Source organism: Centroberyx affinis, unplaced genomic scaffold (genome assembly GCF_046629955.1).
Source record: "Centroberyx affinis isolate AG114_WGS23_722 - 3 ecotype Tasmania unplaced genomic scaffold, CSIRO-AGI_Caff_v1 ptg001624l_1, whole genome shotgun sequence".
NCBI lineage: Eukaryota > Metazoa > Chordata > Actinopteri > Beryciformes > Berycidae > Centroberyx > Centroberyx affinis.
The window spans coordinates 20,553-45,242 of NW_027280064.1; the positions used below are offsets into that span (position 1 = coordinate 20,553).

The window sequence follows — 24,690 nt, forward strand, 5'->3', positions numbered from 1 at the left end:
GAAATATTTACAAAAACACAAATACACAATACAGAAATAGTTAAAATTACACACACACACACACACACACTCCTAGTTACCTGTGCCCTGGCCTTCCACCGTTTGAGGTCGTCCTCCAGGATCCTGTTATCAGCCTGCAGGGAACCGTTTCTCTCCGACAGCTGGGACAAAGAATGCTGCAGCGGGCTGATGTCCGACTGGAGCTTACTCACCTGAGAGACAGACACGGACAGAAAGGGGGAGAAGCTGTGAGCTTTATACGAGCTTAAGGATAGCTGCATTTCCACTTTGTAGTAGTAGTAGTAGTAGTAGTGGTGTAGATGAGTATAGGTCTGCTCTGTTCTGTTCACACTACTGTAAAAACACACTCGCCTTGCCAGCCTAAATCACAAAGTGCTTGGAATGGTTCTTTGGTAGCAGCTACACAAATATGAGCAAAGAGCAAAAACTAGCCACAGCAACCATGGCATGTAGTTCTGGGTCTTACTTTAGCCTGAGCCTGCTGTAGCTCCTGCTCCAGCCTATCTCTCTCCATTTTCAGCATCCTCTGGGCTTCCTGGAGAACGTTGATATTCTCCATCCTCTTCAACTGCTCCTCCTGCTGGGACAGAGTCTTCGCTGTGGCCTGATAGAGGGAGGGAGGTCAAGCGGACAGACGTCAATTAACGATCAACGATCTTCTTTTCGTCTTTTCGCCCATCCATCCATCGCTCCATCGCCTACCTGCATCTTCTCCCGCTCAGTGTTCAGAGCGTCCTGGAGCTCCTTCAGCTCTCGGTCTTGGTGTTCGACTCTCTGTTTGTAGCGAAGAGCTTCTCCTTCGGACGCCTCGCACTGAGCCATGGCAATCTCCTTCTCGCGCCGAACAAACCTACAAAAAAAAACAAAAAAACATAGATCAAGGTTGTCAAATTAGAATGAAGTTGATTAGATGGAAGTTTAGAATGTTAATGATCACTGTAGAGACAGAGGGTCGTTGTGGCCTCTCTTTACCAAAGAGTCTGCATTTCTTATGTCCAGAACGCAAGCCACTCCTCACAAGTGCAGTAACACAGTCATCCTTAGTGTTGCAGTATTACCTGAGTATTTCTAGTATCTGCTCGGTGGTCTTTCCTTCCTCACTGAAGGACAGGTTGAGGTGCTGCTGCTGCTGCTGTTGTTGTTGACGACTCCTGGTGGCCATTTCATCCATCTGTTGGTGCAGGAGGCGATTCTGCTTCCCCAGCTCCTCAGAGCGACGACTGTGATTGGACAGGTCTTCCTGCGAGAGGGCGGGAGAGTCAGAGTGAAGTTGCAGTTACGGCCGGCCGGAAAACAAAGCTTACACGGAGCAGTGGTTCTGCAGGGACACCCGGGGGGTCCTCAGCAAAATGAAGAGAAGTTCAATTTCACTATGATTTAATTCACTAGAAATTGTCTCAATGAGAGAATGCATGCAGGGCTCAAAATATACTTTTATGTGGTAGAACTCCAAAATTTAGTACAACAAAACTAAAATGTAGGCAATGCTGTAAAATATACTCCATGTAATCCATCCACTAGGGTTCAACCAATATGGATTTTTGAAGGCTGATACCGACACTTAAATTGTTGGACTGGAGCTGAAAGTTGATATTTTGTGACAATATTCACTATGAATTTTGCCATTTTTGTGCCAAAAACATTCATTAAAACTACAAGGATTCAGTGTGTCCACCAGATGTTTATTCTTGTCAGGGTGGAAAAGCCTCTGTAACAGCATTTAGATCATCATGGGACACTAAAACTCTCCATGGAAACCCAGAATAATAATAAGATAATAACATAATTATGCATAATTGTGTGGCATCTTATCAAAGTGCCATATTGGAATGAATTCAGGTTAAGGGCTTCCCATTGACATTGGTGTAGAATTGATCAATTCTACAATAAATATATATTCAAACCAACTGCATCATATATCCATCATATCAGAGGCGGACAACACTGATTGGCTGATATTTGATTTGATTTCAACCCCATATATACATCTAACCTTCAGTTCCCTTCTGCCTCCTCCATTCCTCCCTGGATTCCCTCTTGCTCACTTTTCCTCCTTTGCCTTCTGATCCCTCTCTCTTCCTACCATCAATCATTTCTCCGGGTTCTCTCTCTTCTCAGCTCTTTCTCCTCTCTCTAGGCTACCATCTCCTCTCTCCTCGTACCTTCAGCTGTCTCTCCAGTGCGTTCCAGGCGGCCGTTTTCTCCTGCAGGAGGGAGGAGGTCTTGTTGAGTTGCTCCTCCAGCTCCCTCCTCCGCTCCGCTCCTTGTTGTCCCTGTTTCTTCAGCTCCTGCAGGGCCTCCACGTCGGCGGCATGGAGCATTAGCTCCCGCTCATACTTGGCCTGCGCCTCTCCAGCCAGCTTAGTCTGGGAGGAGAGAGGAAGTGTATATATATATCAACAGACATCAAAACTCCTGTACAAATCTTGCTATAAAGCTGTCCAAGTCAATGTGGTAACACAGGTAACTTAGCAAAGCATCTCAGTGGCTGTTGGTCTGTGGCATTGCTTGATGGTTTTTCTTGTTGTACTATTGAGTTTTTAGATGTTAAAACTTAGCACTGGTACTGAAGATAAAAATCTGGAATCGTAACACTAGCATAGAGAGGCAGTGTTATAAAAGTAGCCCAATGAAGGACTTGATGTATGTTGAAGAGGTAATCCATTTGTTACGAGCTGTGTTTGCATCAAAAAACACACATCAGTGCTAATCAGAAGTGAGTATAATAGTCAGCTAATGTTGCAGTATTAAGTTAGCCAATGCTAGTATCCTTGGCTCATAGCAAGTAGTAAGATAGTTCACTGTTAGCACAAAGATACTGAGCTTGCTAAATGAAACATCAATAAAAATGCAGCCAAAATAATGCTTACTCAGAGCCTTGCAGAAATCTCCTATCTCCAATTTTGCGTTTTTATAAAATGGACTCTGATCAAAATATTGCATTAGAGTCAATTCAGGTTAAGCACTTCCCATAGACAACCAGTGTAGTATTGATCAATTCTAGAATATGTCATCAATCAAACTGCATCATATCCATCACATCAGAGGTGGATATTCTATTTTTAACAAAGGGCCAATATTGGCCTCATGTATCTGCAAACCAGTACATTGTTCTGACAGTAACTAGAAATATAAGGGCTTCAGTGGGGAAATCAACTAGTTTGGCAAAAACTTCCTGGAAAGTTGATGTTTTGGAAATGTGTTGGAAATTGAAGGTTTTTGCAGGGCACTGACAGTTTGAGACAAAATGTGTGTGTGTGTGTGTGTGTGTGTGTGTTACTAAACCTGCAGCAGGCTGTCCTGTGTGGCCTTCTGCTCCTGTGTAACAGCAGCAGCGGCTCTCTCTAGCGCCTCCTGCTGTTCCGCTTGGCTGTCCTTCAGAGTGCGCTTCAGCTCGCACACCTAGACAAGAGAAGGAAGGCAAGTAACTACCGACGTGCATGAAAACATACATGGAAGTAACAGCAGAGGTGTTCCCAAGTGTAGTCTTTCGTGTGTGTATGTGTGTGTTAACAGCCCTACTTGTTTCTCGACGGCGTCCACAGCCTTCCGCCTCTCTTCCTGCTGCTGCTGCTTCTCCTTCTCCACCTCCACAATCCTCCTCTCCAGCTGCTTTTGCACCTCCTCCGCCTGCTTCAGCCGGGCCTCCAGAGGGGAGCGCGACTGAAGGACGACACCGAACGGGGGGGGGGTTAGATTGTGTGTGTGTGTGTGTGAGAGAGAGAGAAAAGAGCAGAAGACGTGAAAAAGAAATGAGAGGACAGAGAGCTATTACCTGTTTCTCTTTCTTCAGACTGTCTTCCAGAGTGAGCACCACGCCTTTGTACTGCTCTACGGTGGCGTTAGCGCTCTTTAGCTGCTCTGCTAGTTCGCCGCTCTGTTCCTCGGTGGCGCGCAGACGACCTTTCACCTCCACAAGCTCCCGATCTGATTGGGCGGACTGCTGGGAGGCCGACTGTGCCGGAGCTGAGAACATTCAGAGACACAAGCAGAGGTTTGAATGAGAGATTATCTTATTTATTAGTAGTAGCACTAGTAGTAGTATTCTGCCACATTCTGCAGTACCGCCGCTTACCTCTGAGTGGCGCTCTGAGACCCGAGGCCCTGGTTGCCGGGGTGGCGGTGTTGCTGGGGGTGACTGTGGAGGCGGCGGCCTCAGAGGAGGCGGAGCTTAGCTGGCTTTTCAGCGTCGCCACCTGCTGTTCAGAACCGCGCAACAACTCCCGGGTCTTCTGCTGTAAAGTGTTCTGGGTCTCCAACTGTTTCTTAGCTTCTAGTAACTGGGCCTGAAAAGGAGGGAGGGAGGGGGGGGGGGTGATGGAGAGAGGGATGAAGGAGTAACAAAATTAGATTGCTGAATCATTATCTGATTGTTGTTAAAGGACTCTGATTGTCCAGTTGTTTCTTAACTTTGAAGTAATGAGGCGAGAGAGGAGAGAGGGATGAATGGAGGGACGGATAAAGGAGGGGAACAGAGGTGTCTGAGTAAGACTGAATAAACTAATAAAATTATAACATGAAATATGATATAGTAACTGAATCTGAGAGAAAGTGATTTAAGGTTTGCAAGTTAGGTTGGTTCATTTGAGCCATTTGGCATCCCTAATTGATGAAATGCTCACTATGACAGACATAATAGCTGCTGATAAATGGCAGTAGAGGAAGCTGTGACCACTGACTAAAAACAAACATATTGGAGATGAACAACATTCACTGGCTGACATAAGATTTGTAATAAAAGGCCAATATTGGCCCCTATATCACTCTAACCTTATATTAACCTTTATTTGTATAGCACCTTTCATACACAACATGCAGCTCAAAGTGCTTTACATCAATAGAAGGCAGATAAAAGACAGATAAAAAGATAAAATATATATAAAAGAACAAGCAAAATGCATTGCATTAAAAGAATCAAATCAAGTAAAATAGAAAGATAAAAGAACACAACAAATACTCCTACTTTTAGATGCACATTGTGAGTGAACCCATATGTTCTTATATCCATTGATACTGTATCCCAGAGCATGTGTTCATGTTTAGTGTGTGTATGAACACATGTGTATTAAAGATATATACATACGTCCATACTGCGTCCCAGGGCGTGTCTCTGCTCTACTTCCTGGTCCAGCTTGGTCTTCATGGCAACCAACTCCGCCTCCAGACGCTCTAGCTGGCTGTTCATTCGCTGGCGAATCTCTGTCTCTGTACGCTCCATAGTCAACTAGACGGGTGAGAGAGAGAATGGGACGCTCATCAATGGGGCGACTCATCATGTACACAATAAGGCAACACACAAGAAATTCATGTTACTTAACTGCAGTAAATAAAGTAATCTGGACATTATTTATATGGTTTGACCGATTTTTTTTAAAGCCAAGCATTCAATGTTTCTCCCTGAATTTGATCACTGTCAGGGTGGAAAAGCCTCTGAAGCAGAATTTACACCATGGGACACTAAATCTGTCGATTGAAACCCAGGCTAGTAATAACAACACAAACATATTCATGCATACTTGTGTGGAATCCGATCAAAATGTCTCATTTGAATCTATTCAGGTTAATGTCTTCCCATAGACAACCAGTGTCGGATTGATCAAAACAAACTGTATCAGGTCTCCAGGTCCGTGTTCAACACAAGCGCAAAGGAAGAAATAGACCAGAAAGACCTTTTACATTTCTATTTGCCCTTTTTCTTAATTAATTTCAGAAGAAATTGATAAGCATTGTGCCTCAAAAATGCACAGTTCATGCTTTTTCATGATTAAGATAGTCAAGAAACTTAAATCCAAATCCCCAACACCGATACTGGTCTGATATATCCGTCTAGCCTTAATTATTTAGTAAATGAATGTCCTCATTACTAAACAGGACTCTCGCTTCCCAAGGTCTTGTTGGTTTTCGACATCAACTCATCGAGACTGAGGGTGCAATATGTTAAGTTACAGACATCCAGTTGTTCCAGTACATTCTATTTATTGCGTCAAATGGAAAAAAACCTGAGATATTTCATTTTAAAAGACAAAAATATTGGCGGTAAAATACCTGTATGGTCTTGAGGTTGGTGAGCAGCAGGTTCTGGTTACGTTGCTCAGCCATCATGGCTTCCTTCTCCCGATTGAGGCGACTCTCTGCCTGCTTCAACATGTCTCTCTCTTTGGTCAAGTTCTCTACTCGCACCTACAGACGGAGAGGATATAGGATGGATAGAGAGGATAGAGGGGCGGACAGGAAAGAAAGCAAGGAGGAAACAGTGAGAAGGGATAAATCAGTACCTCCAGGATTTTGCAGTTTCGAGTTTTTTGGTAATTATTGCAGTTTTACTCAAAAAATTGCCATGCAACCTTCAAAGTATTAGATATTTTGTTTTTACAGTAAAATTAAAGGAGGATTGAAGGATATGCGCTCATCTCTCCATCCATCTTTCTATACATCTCTCGCTCCCTGCATCCCCCCCCTTCCATACCTCTTCCAGTGCCAGCTTTTCGTTAGCCTGCCGCAGGTCCTGGCTCATGGTGTGGATGATGTGCTCGTGCCGCTGGGCGGTGGCGGCCATTTTGCGGTTCCTGTCCTGTAGGGCGGAGATCTCTCTGCGGTGGGCCGATGCCGTTTCCTGGAGCATCTCATACCTGACATACAAGAGAGACACGGAGGGGGGGGGCAGACGAACAGAAAGGAAAGGAGAGAAAACACACACAGAAAATAATGATTATCTGAAGAACTGGAATGTGAGGGGATTAGGTCAAACCTGCATGTTCTCAAACTGCTGTTGAGCCCTTTGGTGCTTCTGACCTCAGCCAAGCTTAGTGAGGTAGTTAGTTATTCCAACTAGATGCATTATGCTCTACAACAACAGTACAAATATGTCACCAAAATCAAGGAAATGAGGAACTAGCCCAATGCCACTTTTAACATTTTTAACATACCTCCTGTTGTTAAACTCTACTTGTGAGGCCAGCTTGGCCTTGCTGGAGCGCAGCTCTGTCAGCTGCTTCTGCAGCCTGTCGTTGGTTTCATTCATCATTCTGTCATTCTCTGCCTTCTCCTTCTTATACAGAGAGAAGGCATCGTTGAGCTGGATGGATGCACACACACACAAAGAACAGTTATTGAATTTAATTTGTCCAAGTTCATAGGAAGATAACAATTCTGATAAGTGTGTGTGTGTGTGTGTACCTGTTTCAGTGCGGCTTTAGACTGTGCAGTCTGGGCTGACTCGGCAGCAGCAGCTCTTTGTGGAGTAGAGCGAGTAGCTGGGACTGAGGCCCGAGGCTGAGGAGGCTGGGAGGAAGACTCCGGACCTGGAGACACACATGGAAACTTTACCTCATCCTGTATGGATCGGTACATTGGGCTGCGTTCAGGCCTAGCCCGTTTGGTTCGATTCATCCGAACCCTAGAGCGTTTACTTCTTTGGTTTGGTTTGTTTGGACAACCGCCAACCACCAACCGCACCTCAGACCACCTGGAAGAGGACTGAGACCCATGTTTTCAGGGCGTTTTCAGGGGGTCTCTACTCTGTTTTGGATTATTCATCTCGACAGCTGATGAAAAATGTGGGTTTTTTTGGAATGTATACTGTTAAAACACATCTCATCTACCAAAAGGAAGCTCACAGTTCACAATCCTGTCTGACATGGAATAAATAAGCTAATATTTGCAGGTTTAGAGTTGTACAGAAGCTAGTAAGGTTTTGTTGTGTGTTTATATATACCTTGAGGAGGCAGGTTGAAGCCAGTGCTCTGTGACAGCAGTATCTTATACATGTCTCTCTGTCTGGCGCTGGAGTCGGCCAGCTGTTTCTGCTGGTTCCTCTGCTCCCTCAGCTGCTCCACTTCCTTCTGCAGCTGCTCCACGCTCGCCTCCAGCTCCGATACACTGGAAAGATCCAGAGAGATGGAGCTAGTGGTTAAAATAGATTTAATACAACTCCACTGCTGATCAGCGCTCTGCTCCACCTCTGACACAAAGCAGGCAGGCAAACACATATAAATACAAATACATATGCATAGCGGGGTTCTATAAATTTGTCCATTTTCATGCTAAAAACATAAAGGTCTTCAGTGTTTCCCCCAGATTTTTAGACATCATTGACTGGCTGATATCTGACATTTATCCCCCTCTAGTATGAGCTCAGCATAGTTACAAATTCTGTTTATTATATTTTTGACACCTACAAATGGCAAATTATCTTGACCTTGAAAAAAATAGGCAAAATATGTTATACTGTTGTCTTTGATAACTGTCACATATGAATGGTAGAAGTAGTGGCAGTAATGGTAGCAGTAGTATAGGTGTAAGTAGCAGTAGCAAAACTAATAGCAGTAGTAGTAATCGTAGCAGTAGTAATAATGTTAGTATTAGCAGTATAGGTAGGAGTGGTATTAGAACTAGTAGTAATAGCACTAGTAGAACTAGCAGTGGTAGTGGTTGAACTAGCAGCACTAGTTGTTGTAGTAGAACTAGCAGAACTAATAGTAGCACTCCATTACCGTGTTGATATAACTTGTGTCTGCTGTCTCTCCCTCTCCTCCTCCATTTCCCTCAGCCTTCCCAGCAGGCTTTGGTTCTGCCTCTGAAGCTCCTCCACGCTGCGGAAGGCCAGCTGGCGCGGGCTCATGACCTCAGAGGAGCTGGTGATGTCGGCAGAGCTGCCGTCCTCCTTGGTCACATGGCGTCCCCTGGCCTCCTCCAGTTCCACCAGAAGAGCACAGACCTGGACAAGGAGAGGACAAAATGAAGGAATGATAGCACACTGCACAGCGCTACTTTACAGGGACTTCATCTTTCATCCATTAGCTACTTATACATGCAGAATATTATATCATTCCCAATTCCTTTCAAATGAATGGTTTACCTGAACACTAAATGAAGTGATCTGATGTGTGCTTTTACATGCACCAAAGCATAGACTTTCCCAGAAACTTGATGACGTCTCTTCCTCAAGCAGACGAACAGGCGTAAAAAGACCAAACAATTTTGTTTGTCATTGGGAATCGGCGGGTCCATTCCATTTGAGATGCCTTTTTATTCTGATTGAGCGGTTGTTCTTATTATTAATTGAATATTAGGCTCAATGTAAACCCAGCCAGTGTGGCCATCGTGCAACCAAACATGTAGAATACTAACTTGGACATAACAGAAAACACACATTGGACATTGTGATCACACAGCACAATAACAGTAGAAGATAGATAGATAGTAGATTTGGATCTTGAGAAAATAATTCTCCAATATTTTTGCCATGTTTTGGAAACAACCGCATCTAGATTTCCTGTAGAGTCTATGTGTGTGTGTGTGTACCTGGGTAGATGTGTCCTCTAGCTGTCTCTCTGTCCTCAGTTTGTCTCTCTCCAGGGCAGAGCAGCACTGCTTGGCCTCCTCTCTCTCTTTCTGCAGACTGTGGATCTCCTAATGACAAAGTAGTGAACAACATGCAATTTCCACATAAACAGCAAAAGACTAAAATCCAATTGACATTCTGAGACACATGAACACATGCCGCACCATTCGGGCCTGCTCCAGTTTATTGCACAGGGAGGTCATGGACCTCTGCATGCCCTCGTACTCCTCTCTCTGGCGTTTGAGGACGGGGGCTTTGGACTCGACCTCCTGGACAATCTCATCCAGCACCCTGCTGACTCTGTTGGTCTCCTGCCTCTCCAGCTGCAGCTTGGTCTGACACTCGGCATAGTCGTTGTACAGCTGGACGCAGAGACAGAGGATGAGGCGTTAACACCTGCTATTACAATTACTACACTATGACAGCTGCGTGGTGATAAAACAAAACTCTAAATGACAGTGTGTTCAGCAGGTACACATGACAGTTCCCTGTCCTTCATTATATAGGGCATCTGTTGCAGAAAGACAAATTTAAGACTTTTCAATACCCTTTTATGCCACCTGGAATTGGATTTAAGACCACTTTAACACCAAAATATAGAAACTCAATGCTGGGAAAGCGGCTTATTTTCTTATACATATTCTGAAACTATGAACGGGAACAATAAGAAGTATTTAAGAAGAATTATGTCCCACTGTGTTTCTTAAAGCAGATGTGATGCTGGTCCCAGTCACATCTTTTGGTGAAACTACACAATTCATGGCATTTCGGTTTTTTGCCTTACTTTCCAACTCTGGTTTGACTAGATATCACAGAATGTCAAGAATCTGTCAATACCACTGCCTAATGTTATAGTTGCATTACGATGAAACTCCAATGATAATAAGCCAGCATTAACATGGTAAAATAACTGTATATAAGAAACTTAATACTTTTTAAGGCCTTTAATTTGAGATAATTTAAAGCATTTTCAGACAGCTAGTGTCCATGTCCAAGCAAACTCACCTCAAAGAACTTCATACCAGGCCTGACAATCTGCGCTATGGCAGCTGCTGAGGGACACATGGCGTCTAACTGCTCCTCAGTCAGAGAAGGCGCACCTAGACGAGAACATACACATTTAGTTAAAGTCTGCATACAGTCATGCACACATACAAACATGCGTGCAGGCAGGAACATATACCCAGCCCGCACCCTTATGTGCACACACAACATAAATATGTCTAGGTATGTGTGTGAGTGTGTGTGTGTGTGTGTGTGTGTTTTCTCACAGCAGTGTTTGTCAGCAGCCTTCATCGTGGCGTTCTCCAGCTCCTTCTCCATCTTCTTGAGCTTCTCTCTAAGCTCCGCCTCCAATCGTCCCTTTAGCTCCTCCCCTTCAGACACCTTCTTCTCCAGTGCCTTATTGGCTGCAAGGCCAGTGACATCATCAATCATGTACATAATCATCAAACTAAAGGCCAGATACATGGTTTTAGAGTCAGATAAAACTGCTGGTAACTTTCAACAGAATCATCCGATCTCTGATAGATTTGCTGAATGGGTTGGTGCATATTTTACACAGTACAGTCTGCGCATGGTAAATAGTAATATTATTAAAATCTAAAATAAACTTGCAAATGAAAGCGTGAGTCTTACCCTCCCCAGTGTCTTTGACCAGCTTGCTGAGCTCCTCCACTGCTCTGCTCAGCTCTTGGTTCTTGGTCTCGGAGTCTGACGCTGCCCCCTACAGGGGGAACAGAGACATCAGATACTGGTTGTGGTCTTATTCAGGTTAATCTGTATACATGAACCTTCGATACCCTGTGATTGAGTCTCCCCGTTCCCATGAATAAACCAGTTAATACAATATTCCCCCCTCCCTTTTTAGCTGAGCAATAGTAGCTCACTTCTAACACAGGGGGAACAAATGATCCCAACAATAATCAGAGCCATCTTATTGACACCTAAACCTGATGCTATAGGCAGATCTACTTTTCACTATAATGAGTCACAGACGTCAAGAACACCAGACTACAGTTGCTGCATGGTAATGCTGTGCGAGTCTGAGTTTGTGCAGATAGTGAAAACAGTAAAATGTTCCCAAGCCACAGTAACCAGGTTCCTCATAATCAGGGTACTATCTTACCTGGATTATTCTAACCCAGCTGTGATGTTTACAACACAAAACCAGGCTACTTGAGGAACTGGGTTAAAGAATGCAAGTCTTTCTTACCTTGTAGAGCGAAGACAACTTGACATGAGCGTTGAGTTCATTACGATATTTCTCCTCCATAGCACTCTGCTGATCTTTAGACTGGAGAGAGAGACATGGGGGATATGTAAGCAGAGTATCTAGTGAACAGTACATCTGCATACATATCTGAATGTGTTTTAGAGTTATATGACACAATTTGTTGACCTTTTTCAGGGCTAGAAACATTTTTTTTCAAGCCAGCAGACACCCTCTGTTAGATTTAGAAATCTCCCAATTAGGATTTTACGACATCATTTTCACTCGCACCCATAAAAACGATCTGAGCACATTCAATGCCAAAAAACGTGCGTTTAGTTACCTGTTTCAGTTTATTGTTGAGGTCTTCGGCCCTCTTGTGGTGGCTGTCGCTGGTCTTCTTCAGAGACGCTAGCTGGCTTTCCAGTCTGGTCACCTGGTGCAGAGAAAAACATTACCAAGACGTTATTACTATGGCTGCGGTTAGATTTGGGGTGGAAGATGCCAATCCTGATGACTTTCAATGAGACACGCCAGCAAAATCTGACAACACAGCGAAGAGAGAACTGTGGTGAAAGCTGTAATAGTTCAACTTTTGCTGTCCTTAGGTCTGTTTGTAGTCTATGTCTGTGTTACCTGCTCCTTGCCGTTCTCCAGACTACAGCGCAGGTCCAGTATCTCCTTGCCTTTCTCTCTGTTGGTGTTCAGCAGCTCTTCAGTCTTGGTCTTCAGTTCGGCATTTAGCCACTCAGTCTGCTTCTGGAGTAACTCTTTTTCCTGCTCCATGCGCTTCTCCCGGTGCTGCAACGCACACGCGCACAAAATAGGAATAACACATTTAGAAAATTGTGATTTGTAAATGGAAATTCTGAAAATAACAGCAGAAATAGCCACCAAGTAGTTTAGCTAGTCTACAGTTTCCAAATGACAAGCCATGAAATGTTTTGTGTGCCCGTTCATAGTCAACTGACAACAGTGTGAGTGTTACTGTATTGTATTTATTGTGTACCTGTACAGAAGCCTCAGATGACTGTATTTCATCCAGTTTTAACTGCAGCTCCATCTTGACTTTGTTGGTCTCTGTCAGCTTCTCATTCAGGCGCTTCACGTCCTCTGCAGACACACACACACACACACACACACACACAAAACAAACACGTGATTGTCTACATATTAAGAAAAATCAAAGGGAAAACACTGAAGCACTGAGTATATAAACTACTAGTGGTAAAAAAAACAATCGGAGCTTAATTCATCTCCCCCCCTTCATTTGTATCACCTTTATGACAGAATAGGATTTTTTAGGTGACATCAATTAGGATCTTTACATCAAAACACGGACCAGGTGAATCCAGGTGTGATCACTAATATACAGTGTGTATATACATACATAAATATGCACACATAAAATACAAACACAAAATATATACCGATTTATGCCTTTGAGCACTGGGCCTTATGCTGTGTGTGTGTGTGTGTGTGTGCATGTATTGAGTGTGAACATCTCACCAGTAAGGTTCTCCACCTCCTGGTTTCTCTTCTCCAGCAGTCTAGCCAGCTCCCTCCTCTCTGCCTCAATCTCATACTTGGCTTTGGTCTGACGCAAAAAAACACAAACAAACAAAATAAAATTTAGTCAGTTATGACAATATCCATATCATCCAGGATATTCAGAACATCCATGATAACCCTACATCCTCATGAGACGTGTGTGTGTTTGTGTGTATATATGCTCACCTGTTGTGGTGGTTTATCTTCAGAAGTCTCTCCCTCTATTCCCTTCAGAGTGCTCAGCTCCTCATCTGCACAGACAGAGGTATTAAAACACTAAGACACTATGTTTACAATGAAGCCTACAAAAGAATGTGTCAGTTGGCCACAACAGCAATCTTTCTCATTGCCAAGGTGATTTTGATCAAATAATAAGATTCACGTGCAGAAATACAATAAAAACTGATCTGTTAAATAGTTTTGTGTGACTGTTCTTTTCCTCCTGGACTCCAAAATGGACAGAAGAAGACAACGACTCCATCTTGTCTCACTACTTTATCTTGTGTGATCGTGAGAGAAGTGGTTCGTTGGAGGAAAATTTCACCATGTACACATAATGTCATAGCGTCAAATAGGTTGCTATGACTAATTGGTCAAAAGAAGAAAAAGAGAGGTCCATTTTAAATGATTCAATCCGAGTCTCAAAACTGGCCAACAGAGACAAACCTTTGATGGAAAACGATGAGCTACAGGTCTCTGCTCATGGAAAACGTATCTTGGGGAAAATTAGGACCAATTACAATCTGAAATGTGCGTGTAATGAAGTTCGAGGGTGGAAGAACAGGATTAAAAGAATTCTATGTGGACCGCATACAGCATTTGAGGACAAGTCACAACAAGTAATACAGTGAATTTGAGAATAGCGAGTGTCAAGGCAGAGGACAAAGTCTCGTCCCGGCCATAAGATACATACTGTACTAGTCACCCTGTTCTGGATTAATCTAAGAGTGGACATGCAGCACAAAATAACCTGTCATTACATGGTGAAAAAATATCACCTCTAATAACAGCGTTTAAAATATTTAAATGCTTTTTAAGGAATCAAATTTGATATTTTAAGACTTTTTCCAAACTTTAAAGCACGTGCAAACACCCTGTATTTGGACTTGGAGTGTGTCCTCTAAGCATGTTAAGACAGCACAGTGGATGGATGGATACTTAATGAATTATTAATTATTCAATTAAGAAGCACATGGTACAACAGTGGCAACTATTTGCTTTGTAGCGCTGATTCACCATGACCAAAGGTAAGTTGTATACTGACCAAGTCTTTTATTTTCCTCTTTGACTGTCTGCAGGTCTCTAGTGGTAGACAGGATCTGCTCCTGACTCTCCACCAGTCTCTTCTCAACGTCAAAGTACTGCTGCTCTGTAGGGGCACACAACATACAACAGGAATACATGTTAGAGTGGACAATGCACATTCAGCCAACAATCACTACATAACACTGGAAAGTGTACTTTTGTATCATGTCTGTTGAAAGACTACAGCTTTGAACAGAGGAGACACAGCAGAGTCTGCCAATGTATGTTAGATCATAGAGGGATGTAATAAGGACAGCAACATAAAGCATGGAATACTGTATATTTGTATCCGTGTTGTGGGGATGGGATAGTAGGAATCTCCATCATAAATGAATGGGAATGCTGGGCATCAAAGGGAGGCTCTGAAAAATCACATCTGTATGTGAGGTTACACAAAACACTGCTACTTCAGGGGAAAGATGACACCCAACCGAGTCACATGTGTAATAGAACAAATACATACACAGTGTTTCCTTTGTATTCATTTCAATATGGTGAAAACATATTGCGTCTCACAATAGAAACACCTATGATGCCATTCATTCAGGTGCTGCTCAGTAAAGGAAAGAAAGCCACACAGTCACCCAACTGTCAATATTCCAAGGCTAGAACACTTACTATATGAAAGGTAGCCTCTATTTGTTCAATTCTTTCTTGCATAGAACCAAACTCCCATTCGAAATGCTGGCACTCGCTTATAGGCAAACATACAATTCTAGTAGAACAGCACTTAAGATATTTTTCCATTCTTTAGGAGCCACTCTTCAATTCGGCATACAACTGATCAACCAAGCAGCACTTTACTTCAATAAAATGTCATGGTTCACAATGGTTGCTAGAGCCCTGCGCGGTGTGTTTTGTTGTAAGAAGACTGTTGGAATGACAGGCGAACCAATTATTAAAGGTGAAAGTTGGTTGAAATAAGTGCTGCTTGACGTGTTTGGTGTGCCGAATTGAGTGGGTCCTATGAATTTAAAAAAGTTATGTTCTAATGTGTGTAAGTAATGTTCATTGTTTAGCAAGGCAATTTTAAACTGACAAATTTCTGAATGGAGTTTCGTTCAGCGTTCTATCCACACGAGAGAACGTGTCAGGGGTAGTTTGATGCAAGACAATAATGTTGCCATGTGGACTGTGGATTTGGCATCTCTCGCTATACCTACACATGCTGTTATCTCTTTTCTATAACTTGTGTCTGAAAGTGAAAACTGGGTTTATAACGGTGCTAGCTAGCACAAAATAGCGTTGGAGAAGTCGTTGGCTAACTTAACTAGCTAACTAGATAGCCAACTAGCTTGCTAGCGTTATTTCACTAAGTTAAGGGTGAACTGACCTCTTCCATCAAACACAGGATACAATTTCATTTAATTGCGTTTTGTGTGACATTTGTATCTAGGCTAGGTTTCAGCTAGCCAGCATAATCGACTAGTTTCAGTTTGGTTCCACTCACCACAGTCTGCTTTGAACCGCTCATGCTGCGTTCTGACCGCGTCATTCACGCTCTGCAGCTCCGTTAAAAACTTCTCGAGCTTGTTCTGTGCGCCTTTCGGGAGTTTATTCAACTCCGTCCGCTCCAGAACCTGTAGCAGGACGGCCGCCATCTCCACCAAACCCCCAAATTCTCCAAAATACCCGCAAAACGGGTAAACTATTACACTCTCTGTCCTCCTTGGTGAACTGACAGGGAAAACCGACCAGTGTCAAGCCAGCCGTGTTGTGTTCATGTGTTCCGCCAACAAGAATACGACTTCCGTTTTTTTCAGAATAAAAGCACAATTTCTACAAATCCACAGCTCTCAAACACTGCCTAAAACAACTTCACTTTGCACAAAAAACAAACCAAGCTACACGATCTGGCTTCTTCACAGAAAAAACGTGGAAGGAATGTTAACTTTCCGGTTGTATGCAAAAAGTAAAATAAAGAAAAAAATGCGTCTGTAACAACCGCCAACTGTTTTGGCTTTTATTTTGACGGCAAGTCGAATGGCTTTTTCTGGCTAGCTTGACGCGGCTGACGGCTGACCTCGATTAGCCCGTCTTCTCGTCTACGTCGTCGATATGCGACGGAAACACGCTTCGGCGCGAAGCATCATGGTAGATGTAGTTTTCCTGCTCTGCTGACGTCGCCACCAGCCGCTGTCAAATTGAAAATGAAGCTACCTGGCGTCTGGTTGATGTTGTAGCCACTGCCTTACTTTATTCAGGTATTTAAACACTGGTTGAGGATGAACGTGGTTAAGTTCCATAAGTAACAATTGTATTGTGCTGTTGTTTTGAATGAAATAACTTTGACCAGCTGACGTTAAGTCAATGTAGTCAAACAACGTTAGCTAGCTACGTTAACTATCTGGAGTTACAGAGAGGGAAAGACAGCTGCTCGTTAACGTCAACGTGAGCTACACGTCACTTAACATATGTATCTTTGTAGCTATATGTGAAGCTTTTGCAAAGTCTGTATTCCATTAGTCTTTCTCAGTTTTTCATACTTCAATTCCTGAGAACTTTCTCAATACATTCTCTCTCTCTCTCTCTCTCTCTCTCTCTCTCTCTCTCTCTCCCTCTCTCTCCCTCTCTCTCTCTCTCTCTCTCTTTCTCTCTCTCTCTCTCAGTCAGTATGGGTCGTGGTTATATAGCAGAAGATGCTGTGGAGGGCTATCTGTCCAAGCTGTGCGAACCAGGAGCAGGCCCAGTCACAGGCCTGCTCATCGGCCAGGTAAGGCTCTCTCACCAGCACAGAGGCTAGTGTAACATCTTTTTGTAAATTATCTTTTGCTCTCTTGACTGTGTTCATTATGCCATTCTGTATCAGATTCACAGCTATCAAACAGCAGCAGGTTGTAATGTATAACCAGGCAGCATCCTGGACACCTAAAACACGAAACAACACAATACATGCTGTTAAACTTCTTCTGTTTTCGGCCCCAAACTGACAAAAACTCTCTGTCCATACCAGAGCTCTGCCCAGAGGGATTTTGTTGTCATGGCGACGCGGACCCCCCAAATGGACGAGTCTACCGCAGCGGCCGGAAGCTCATTGGACAAGGACTGGGTCACTGAGCACGCCCGACAGGTAGGCAAATAAGGGACAGGTCAATAATAACAAAGTCATTATCCCAGTGTGGTGTGATGATGGAGTTGCTTGTGTGTTTCCAGGTGTCCAGGATGCTGCCTGGAGGTCTGTGTGTATTAGGAGTCTTCATCATCACTGATACCGACGCCAAGGACACACTGAACTCACTCCGACAGGTCAGATTCACCCTCTTGAAGGATACTTTCATACTGGTGAAAGTGATGTGCATTTGTGTGTGTTATGTGGGTCTGATGTGTGTGTGTGTGTAGCTGGTTTTTGCAGTGGAACACCTGATCTCGGGGGATCGCCTGTGGAGCCTCGCGGACGACGACGTCACCGACCGCGTCACGCTGCACGTCAACCCCAAAACCAGGAAGTATCCTTCTACACCGCCGTCCGATTGGATAAGATAGCCGCCGGTAGATGGATGGAGAGACGAGGGGTGGGGTGGATAGAGGGATGGATAAAACCGAGGGGTAAATGAGTGAGCGAGTAGTACAAAAGTAGTATGCATGGTGCATAATAAACAGGAAAAGATGAGTGTCTGTGGCTGTTCTTTAACCCGCCATGTCAGAACCGTCTGCAGAACCTTCGATGTCAGAGACCCCAAGGTGAGTTCACATGTGTCATATGTCAGAAAGTATTCAACCTCTTTTCAGTGACACCTTTAGTTTACAGAATCAGTTTATTTATCCAGTGCATGATATACGAATAGCTAATTAAGACGTAATGTAATCAGCTGGCTATAAGTTAACTAGATCAAAACAAGGACCCTAATTTAGTCCACATTACCCCGGAACCCCATTTGATGCGATTTTGTCCCAAATCTGAGAATATTTTTATTGTTAGATATGATTTTTTTTCCAGAACTCCATGATTATCTGTATTGTACAGACGGATAACAGTGAAACTATGATCAAAATAGTCAGTCTCCTACATTCTATAATTGTTCTTGCGAATGAAATAATGAAGTTTAACGATTCATCAATTTGCTGGGGACCCCCCGGGGATGCCCTCAAGGACCCCTGGGTGGTCCCCGGACCCCACGTTGAGAACCACTGAACTAGACTGTGATTGGCTGTTCCAGAGCACGGCCAAGCCTGCTGATTGGAAGTACCAGTCCGGTGTGTGTTCCTCCTGGAGCATGGTGTCGTGTTGTCTGGATGTGGACATGCTGCTGGGGCTGCCAGAGGACAGAACCAGCACAGAAAGCATGGAGAAATGTCTCATGGTTAGTACACACACACACACACTAGGGCTGAACAATTAATCAAAATTTTATCGAAATCACAATATGGCCTACTGCAATTTTCAAATCGCAGGAGGCGCAATATTTGTTAAAGGTGAAATGTGTCAAAATAGCATTTTAAAGTAAATATTGTGGTGCTGCAGAGATGTCCTGGCCTACACATCATATTCTACAGACTTAAGAAAACATCTTTGTTTGGTACAGATCCCCGCAAAAATCACACCATGATCATTTTAATACGTTTTTCAATGAAAATGAGAATAATGATGTAAAAATTATCATTCCCTCTAATATCGTTTGAGTTTGAGTTTATTGGTATTCATGCTCACAGTTAACAACTGAATAGAAGCAGAATTTACATTAATAAAAAATAGAAATATATCTATACATGATTGTCCTTCATGAAAATGTAAAACTGCACATATCTATGTACACACATGCACCCATTCATTCATACTCATACATACGCATTTACAAAATACAACCATACACTTACATACAACCATGCATACATTATGAAATGCCATAAAAAAAAAACCCAACAATATACAACACAAAACAAACAAAAACAAAAACAGACCCCAAAGACTTCAGCTATCCATCAGTATCGCAAATCATATCGCAATTGCAATATCAGTCAAAATAATCGCAATTAGATATTTTTTCAAAATCGTTCAGCCCTAACACACACCAGAGGACACACTCAAGCAGACGTGCGCAAAGATACGCACAGTTACAAAACCCATACAGCCATTCATGTTTAGCAGCTTGAGTGGAACTGCTCTCAGGTCAGGTCTTCTGTTTCAGGAGGGACTGAAAGCGTGGGCGCGGCAGATTGAGGGCGGAGTTTGTCTCATCGATGGAAAGAAGCTGCCGGATGACAAAGAGCTCACAGCGGGCCAGGTGAAGGACTCCTGACACCTAATGATCTAAATAAATATGAAACTGAATATAAATAATACATCTCATTCTCTGGATTGGAGGGAGGACAGGAGCATGAATCTTAACTCTGGCTTCTCTCTGTAGAGGAGGAACGCGAAACAGGCGCTCACCGCTCAGCTGCTCGTCACGCCGGTAACACACACACACACACACACACACACACACACACACAGGAAGACATTCACTCCAGTGTGAATGCTGCAATACATGACATTCATAAACGAGTTCCATATTTTTTTTTTTTTAAACATTTATTTATTGATTTTATACATTAAACACATTATACATAACAACTGAACCCTTCCCCAAATCAAACAAATGACAGTATATAATTATAATAATAATAAAATAAATATCACATAAAAATAATAAATTAGCTGATAATCAGGTTAAAAAGGACAGAAATTGACAATGGAAAGAAAAATTAAGTAAGTAAATAAATAAATAAAATGAATAGAAGGAAAAATAAATAGATACATAAAATAAAGTAAGAATACAATTCACAACATAGATCAGCGTACAGCACACATTCCTCACAATAGATTCGTTATTTTCACTGTAACTTCACACTTCCAATGCCTCTTCAATGTCACCATTTTTTTTTTACAAATTCCCAAAACATCTCCCAAATGTTATAAAACTCAGAAGCTTTCTTCCTAACTATATAAGTGAGTTTCTCTTGAGCCAAACTTGATGTTCAATTTTTCAACCAATGACCTAGAGAGGGGCAACCCACATTCTTCCAACACAGGGCAATTGAGCGCCTGGCTTGTAGTAGACATAGGTCAACCATTTTTCTTTCTCTATTAGATAAAGAACAATTGTCTGGATAAATGCTTAGTATGCACAGTTTAGGACTTAGAGGTAATGGAGAAGAGGTCATTTGAGAGATATATAACGTATCACCGAACTCCAAAACATTTGAATCTCTCCACATTCCCACAAGCAGTGATACAAAGTGCCTTGATAAGTATTGCACTTATAACGAGTTCCATATTTTATCTCCTCCTTGTCAGTGTGAGCAGAGGCTGACGGAAGCGGTTCAGCAGTGCGGAGGCAGTGTGTCGGTCAGTGGGGCGATCCACAGCAGAGCCTACCTACACGGCAACAAGCCCAGAGCCAGCCTGGCCGAGAAGGTAACGCTTTAATACCCCGGATAGTGTTTCAGTGAAGGCAAAAGAAACATGACAAACACATTGACCGAAGCTTGGAAAACGTCTCTGTGGACAGCTGCTGAAGCGGGACGTGGTTTCTACGGTGGCCGCGAGGGTCCAGATGCTCCTGGAAGAGCTGACGGCAGAGGAGGAGGGCAAAGGTGACTCCAGAGACAGGCAGCGGACAGGTGCGACACACACACACACACACACGCGCGCGCACACACACACACACACACACACACACACACACATACACACACCAGAGCTTATTAGGCAACTGTTTTACTGGTATTATTCTTTCTTTCTTTCTTTCTTTCTTTCTCCCTTCCTTCCTTCTGACTAAAACTGCCTTCCCGTGAACAAAAGTGCTTGAAATTTTGCACAGCAGTCCAGTTGGGTCTTTCTTTCTTTCTTTCTTTCTTTCTTTCTTCCTTCCGACTAAAACTGCCTTCCTGTGAACAAAAGTGCACAAAATGTTGCGCAGCAGTCCAGTTGGGTCTTTCTTTCTTTCTTTCTTTCTTTCTTTCTTTCTTCGACTAAAACTGCCTTCCTGTGAATAAAAGTGCACAAAATTTTGCGTAGCAGCCAGGTTCGGTCTTTCTTTCTTTCTTTTTTTCTTTCTTTCTTTCTTTCTTTCTTCCTTCCGACTAAAACCGCCTTCCTGTGAACAGAAGTGCACAAAATTTTGCGCAGCAGTCCGGTTCTTTCTTTCTTTCTTTCTTCTTTCCTTTCTGACTAAAACTGCCTATCCCGTGAACAAAAGTGCGCGAAAATTTGCGCAGCAGTCCGGTTCGGTCCCAAGCAGCGTTCAAAACTTTGCAAAGTCATTAAAAAAATCATCAGTCATATGTGCTACGGCTTTGCAACTTTTACCAAAATGTTGGCCCAAGTGCGAAGAAACTTTCATACGCTGTAACCTAGTGGAAATTAAGTCCATCTCTCAGATTCTTTGCAAAAACTGTATAAAATATATCTCCTTCCACATTTTTTGCTCAATTGACACCAAATTTAACAACCAACAAACAATCTATTCAGATTTTAGATACATCAAAAATTGAGCCCACAGTGCATTGCAATGTTTTACTGTAAATGGTACTTAACACATTTTTCATAATAAATTAGGTAATTTTTCACAAAAATATTTTGTCTGACAGAAGATATGTTGTAGATAACATTTCATCCATTTATCTTAAAATTTGTAATTTTGGCAGTTTTTTTCTATTCTGTGGTCATTTCATAATAGAAATGAATGGGAAATTCAGCATACTTGAAAAGTCATTTAGAGAGGAACCACATTCACAACAATTAAATAGAAATACTTTAAAAATTATTCAGTATGCAGTGGATTTTTTTCCAGTGTTTTTCTCAAATCCTGATTATTTTATAAATTCCAAAACCTTTTTTTTTTTTTAAAGGTTTAATACGCACTTTTTACTTCTTTCTTTCCCGTAGACTAAACAGTTTTGCCGTTGTTGTAGATTTTATAGAGGCTCACAAAGAATTCTGAACGAATACTCAAAAACGTTTTCTTTCTGTGTCTCCGTCCCAGACCGGTTGGGTCTCCCTCGCCGGCTCTTCTGCCCGGTGCGAGGCGCTGCCGGGCCCGTGTGCGTGTGCGACTACCAGTTCAGCGACGAGGGTCTGTCTGAGGTGAGGGACAGGCTGAAGGAGATGCTGGACATGGAGACGGCAGAGGAGGATTTAGACACCAGGCAGGAAATGGCTGCTGCCGAAAGCACAGAGAGCAACGAACACACAGCAGGTGGGGAAAGAAAGACATAGATAGATAGATAGTATATGTCGTGATATGAGACTAGATATCGTCTTAGATTTTGGATATGGTAATATGGTGATATGGCATAAGTGTTGTCTTTTCCTGGTTTTAAAGGCTGCATTACAGTAAAGTGATGTCATTTTCTGAACTTACCAGACTGTTCTAGCTGTTCTATTATTTGCCTTTACCCACTTAGTCATTATATCCACATTACTGATGATTATTTATCAAAAATCTCATGGTGTAAATATTTTGTGAAAGCACCAATAGTCATCCCTACAATATTGTCGCAATATCGATATCGAGGTATTTGGTCAAAAATATTGTAATATTTGATTTTGTCCATATCGCCCAGCCCTAATTGATAGATAGATAGATAGATGGATAGATAGATAGATAGATGGATGGATGGATGGATGGATGGATGGATGGATGGATAGATGGATAGATGGATAGATGGATAGATAGATAGATAGATAGATAGATAGTGTTTTAACAGATTACTTATAAATTTTATATCTTTACATCTATTGCTGTAGTGTAATATCAGTGTGTTTTATGACATTAGTGTGTTGTGTGTTTCCAGAGCCGACTGTACAGACAGTAGTGGAGCCCAAGAGGAACAACTACACTGGTAAAAAAACCCCCAAAAAAACACTGTGACAACATCTACAACTGTGTACTGTTCTTGTCTGTACCACTTCCAGTCAGGATTAGTAGTATTATCACTGTGTTAGTATGTGTGATCTGAACCAGTCACTGTTATTTTGCTTGTTTCTTACTACTTTCTTACTACACTAATCCAACTACTGGAATATAGCAGCGGCTCTCAATGTGGGTGTGGGATCCTCGGGAATCCTTTGGGAGATTCCAGGACGTCCTAACCAAAATGGAAGACACTTTTATTACTAATGAACTAGTGCAAGTTCGAACCGTGAGAAATGTGTGTGTGTGTGTGTGTTAACATGCGGTCCTGATTCATCTCTTTCCTCTGTGGTGTTTAGGTGTTGCCATGGCTTCTGCTGTCGCCCTGCTTGCTACTGCTGCCTCACTGCTCTACCTCCAGGACTATTGACGCACACACACACACACACACACACACCAAATAAAGTGTTTGATTTGATCATTTCAGTTGTCTACAAAGTGTTTGTGTATGTGAGACAGGCTTTGCTTCTCCATAGGGAATTGAAAATGCATTATAAAATCAAACATAAGCCTACACAGAATTAAACATGAGAGATTTCATTTCCATATGAAAACGTTCTTCCTTATTGATTTGGAAGTTTTTGTATTCTGTTTGTATTCTTGCAATAAACATCAGTGATGGTTATAGTTTTAACATCATCTATTCCGAAACGACTGGTAAAAGTTCATGCAGTAAATTGTTTATGAGTAATTATTATCACTTCCCCTCCCGATTCAGTCAACTTCTGAAATGACGTTTTTCCCAGGCAGATAAAAGATGAATATAAGATGAAAAAATGAAAAGAGCTAAACAATAAAACTTGAGTTATTGTAGTAAAGATACAGTTATTACAGTTTTTCACAATAAAACTGGAACTTGGGACACAATCACTGAAACCTGAAACTCATGTATCAAATCCCTAAACCAAGTCTGTAAACCTACAAGCACATTTTCTGCTTTTCACTCAGTTTGCAATTCTCTATCATACTTTTTGCAAAACAATATACAAAGTAATGTGTGTAATTCTCAGACAAGAAACAGGCAGTGTCCTTTTTTTTTTTTTTTATAGCCTACACCGTACACACTAGAAAAAAACATCACCAATAATAATTTAACACTATTTATGGCTTCTATTTTCTAAAGCCACTATTTTCCTTTCATTACTATTTTTCTAGTCTAGTATTTCAATGGAGGAAGATGGACAGTATGGAAGTATGCAAATGACAGGGAACCCAGTATAAAAGTTGAAATTTTATTGAAATACATGCTTATTGGAGCATTTGATGTATGTTGAATTAAAGAGTGATTCCCATTAATTTGTAAAAGCTCTTAAATTATATTCTGTCAGATATCTACCTTTGCTGATGAGCAATCCCACAAG

The 24,690-nt window shown here is 42.2% G+C and overlaps 2 protein-coding genes across 3 annotated transcripts in view; one reads left to right on the plus strand and one right to left on the minus strand.

The window, feature by feature from the left end:
* The window catches only part of LOC139651286 (nucleoprotein TPR-like), a 28,303-nt gene extending 12,188 nt beyond the window's left edge, over window positions 1–16,115 (minus strand). For both annotated transcript variants that reach the window (XM_071528151.1, XM_071528150.1), the window contains exons 1-29: window positions 15,883–16,115; window positions 14,392–14,496; window positions 13,314–13,378; window positions 13,086–13,173; window positions 12,586–12,689; window positions 12,213–12,377; window positions 11,920–12,012; window positions 11,580–11,660; window positions 11,003–11,090; window positions 10,636–10,773; window positions 10,370–10,464; window positions 9,529–9,726; window positions 9,325–9,432; window positions 8,514–8,737; window positions 7,736–7,899; window positions 7,198–7,322; window positions 6,948–7,096; window positions 6,488–6,650; window positions 6,067–6,201; window positions 5,105–5,245; window positions 4,097–4,307; window positions 3,797–3,987; window positions 3,544–3,684; window positions 3,307–3,423; window positions 2,184–2,387; window positions 1,080–1,261; window positions 724–871; window positions 488–625; window positions 81–212 (exon numbers count right to left, since the gene is read on the minus strand). In XM_071528151.1, coding sequence (XP_071384252.1) covers window positions 81–212; window positions 488–625; window positions 724–871; window positions 1,080–1,261; window positions 2,184–2,387; window positions 3,307–3,423; window positions 3,544–3,684; window positions 3,797–3,987; window positions 4,097–4,307; window positions 5,105–5,245; window positions 6,067–6,201; window positions 6,488–6,650; window positions 6,948–7,096; window positions 7,198–7,322; window positions 7,736–7,899; window positions 8,514–8,737; window positions 9,325–9,432; window positions 9,529–9,726; window positions 10,370–10,464; window positions 10,636–10,773; window positions 11,003–11,090; window positions 11,580–11,660; window positions 11,920–12,012; window positions 12,213–12,377; window positions 12,586–12,689; window positions 13,086–13,173; window positions 13,314–13,378; window positions 14,392–14,496; window positions 15,883–16,033 — 4,044 coding nt within the window. In that variant the 5' untranslated portion in view covers window positions 16,034–16,115. The remainder of the gene's footprint in view (window positions 1–80; window positions 213–487; window positions 626–723; window positions 872–1,079; window positions 1,262–2,183; window positions 2,388–3,306; window positions 3,424–3,543; window positions 3,685–3,796; window positions 3,988–4,096; window positions 4,308–5,104; window positions 5,246–6,066; window positions 6,202–6,487; window positions 6,651–6,947; window positions 7,097–7,197; window positions 7,323–7,735; window positions 7,900–8,513; window positions 8,738–9,324; window positions 9,433–9,528; window positions 9,727–10,369; window positions 10,465–10,635; window positions 10,774–11,002; window positions 11,091–11,579; window positions 11,661–11,919; window positions 12,013–12,212; window positions 12,378–12,585; window positions 12,690–13,085; window positions 13,174–13,313; window positions 13,379–14,391; window positions 14,497–15,882) is intronic.
* A 454-nt stretch (window positions 16,116–16,569) lies between these two features.
* On the plus strand, window positions 16,570–23,921 carry odr4 (odr-4 GPCR localization factor homolog). Its single transcript, XM_071528154.1, has 14 exons — window positions 16,570–16,636; window positions 17,042–17,145; window positions 17,386–17,502; window positions 17,586–17,678; window positions 17,772–17,878; window positions 18,077–18,113; window positions 18,590–18,733; window positions 19,559–19,654; window positions 19,778–19,825; window positions 20,710–20,829; window positions 20,924–21,035; window positions 22,400–22,612; window positions 23,211–23,258; window positions 23,629–23,921. Exons 2-14 carry the CDS (start codon window positions 17,047–17,049, stop codon window positions 23,697–23,699), a joined length of 1,305 nt encoding a protein of 434 aa, XP_071384255.1. The 5' UTR covers window positions 16,570–16,636; window positions 17,042–17,046; the 3' UTR covers window positions 23,700–23,921.
* Window positions 23,922–24,690: the final 769 nt, after the last annotated feature.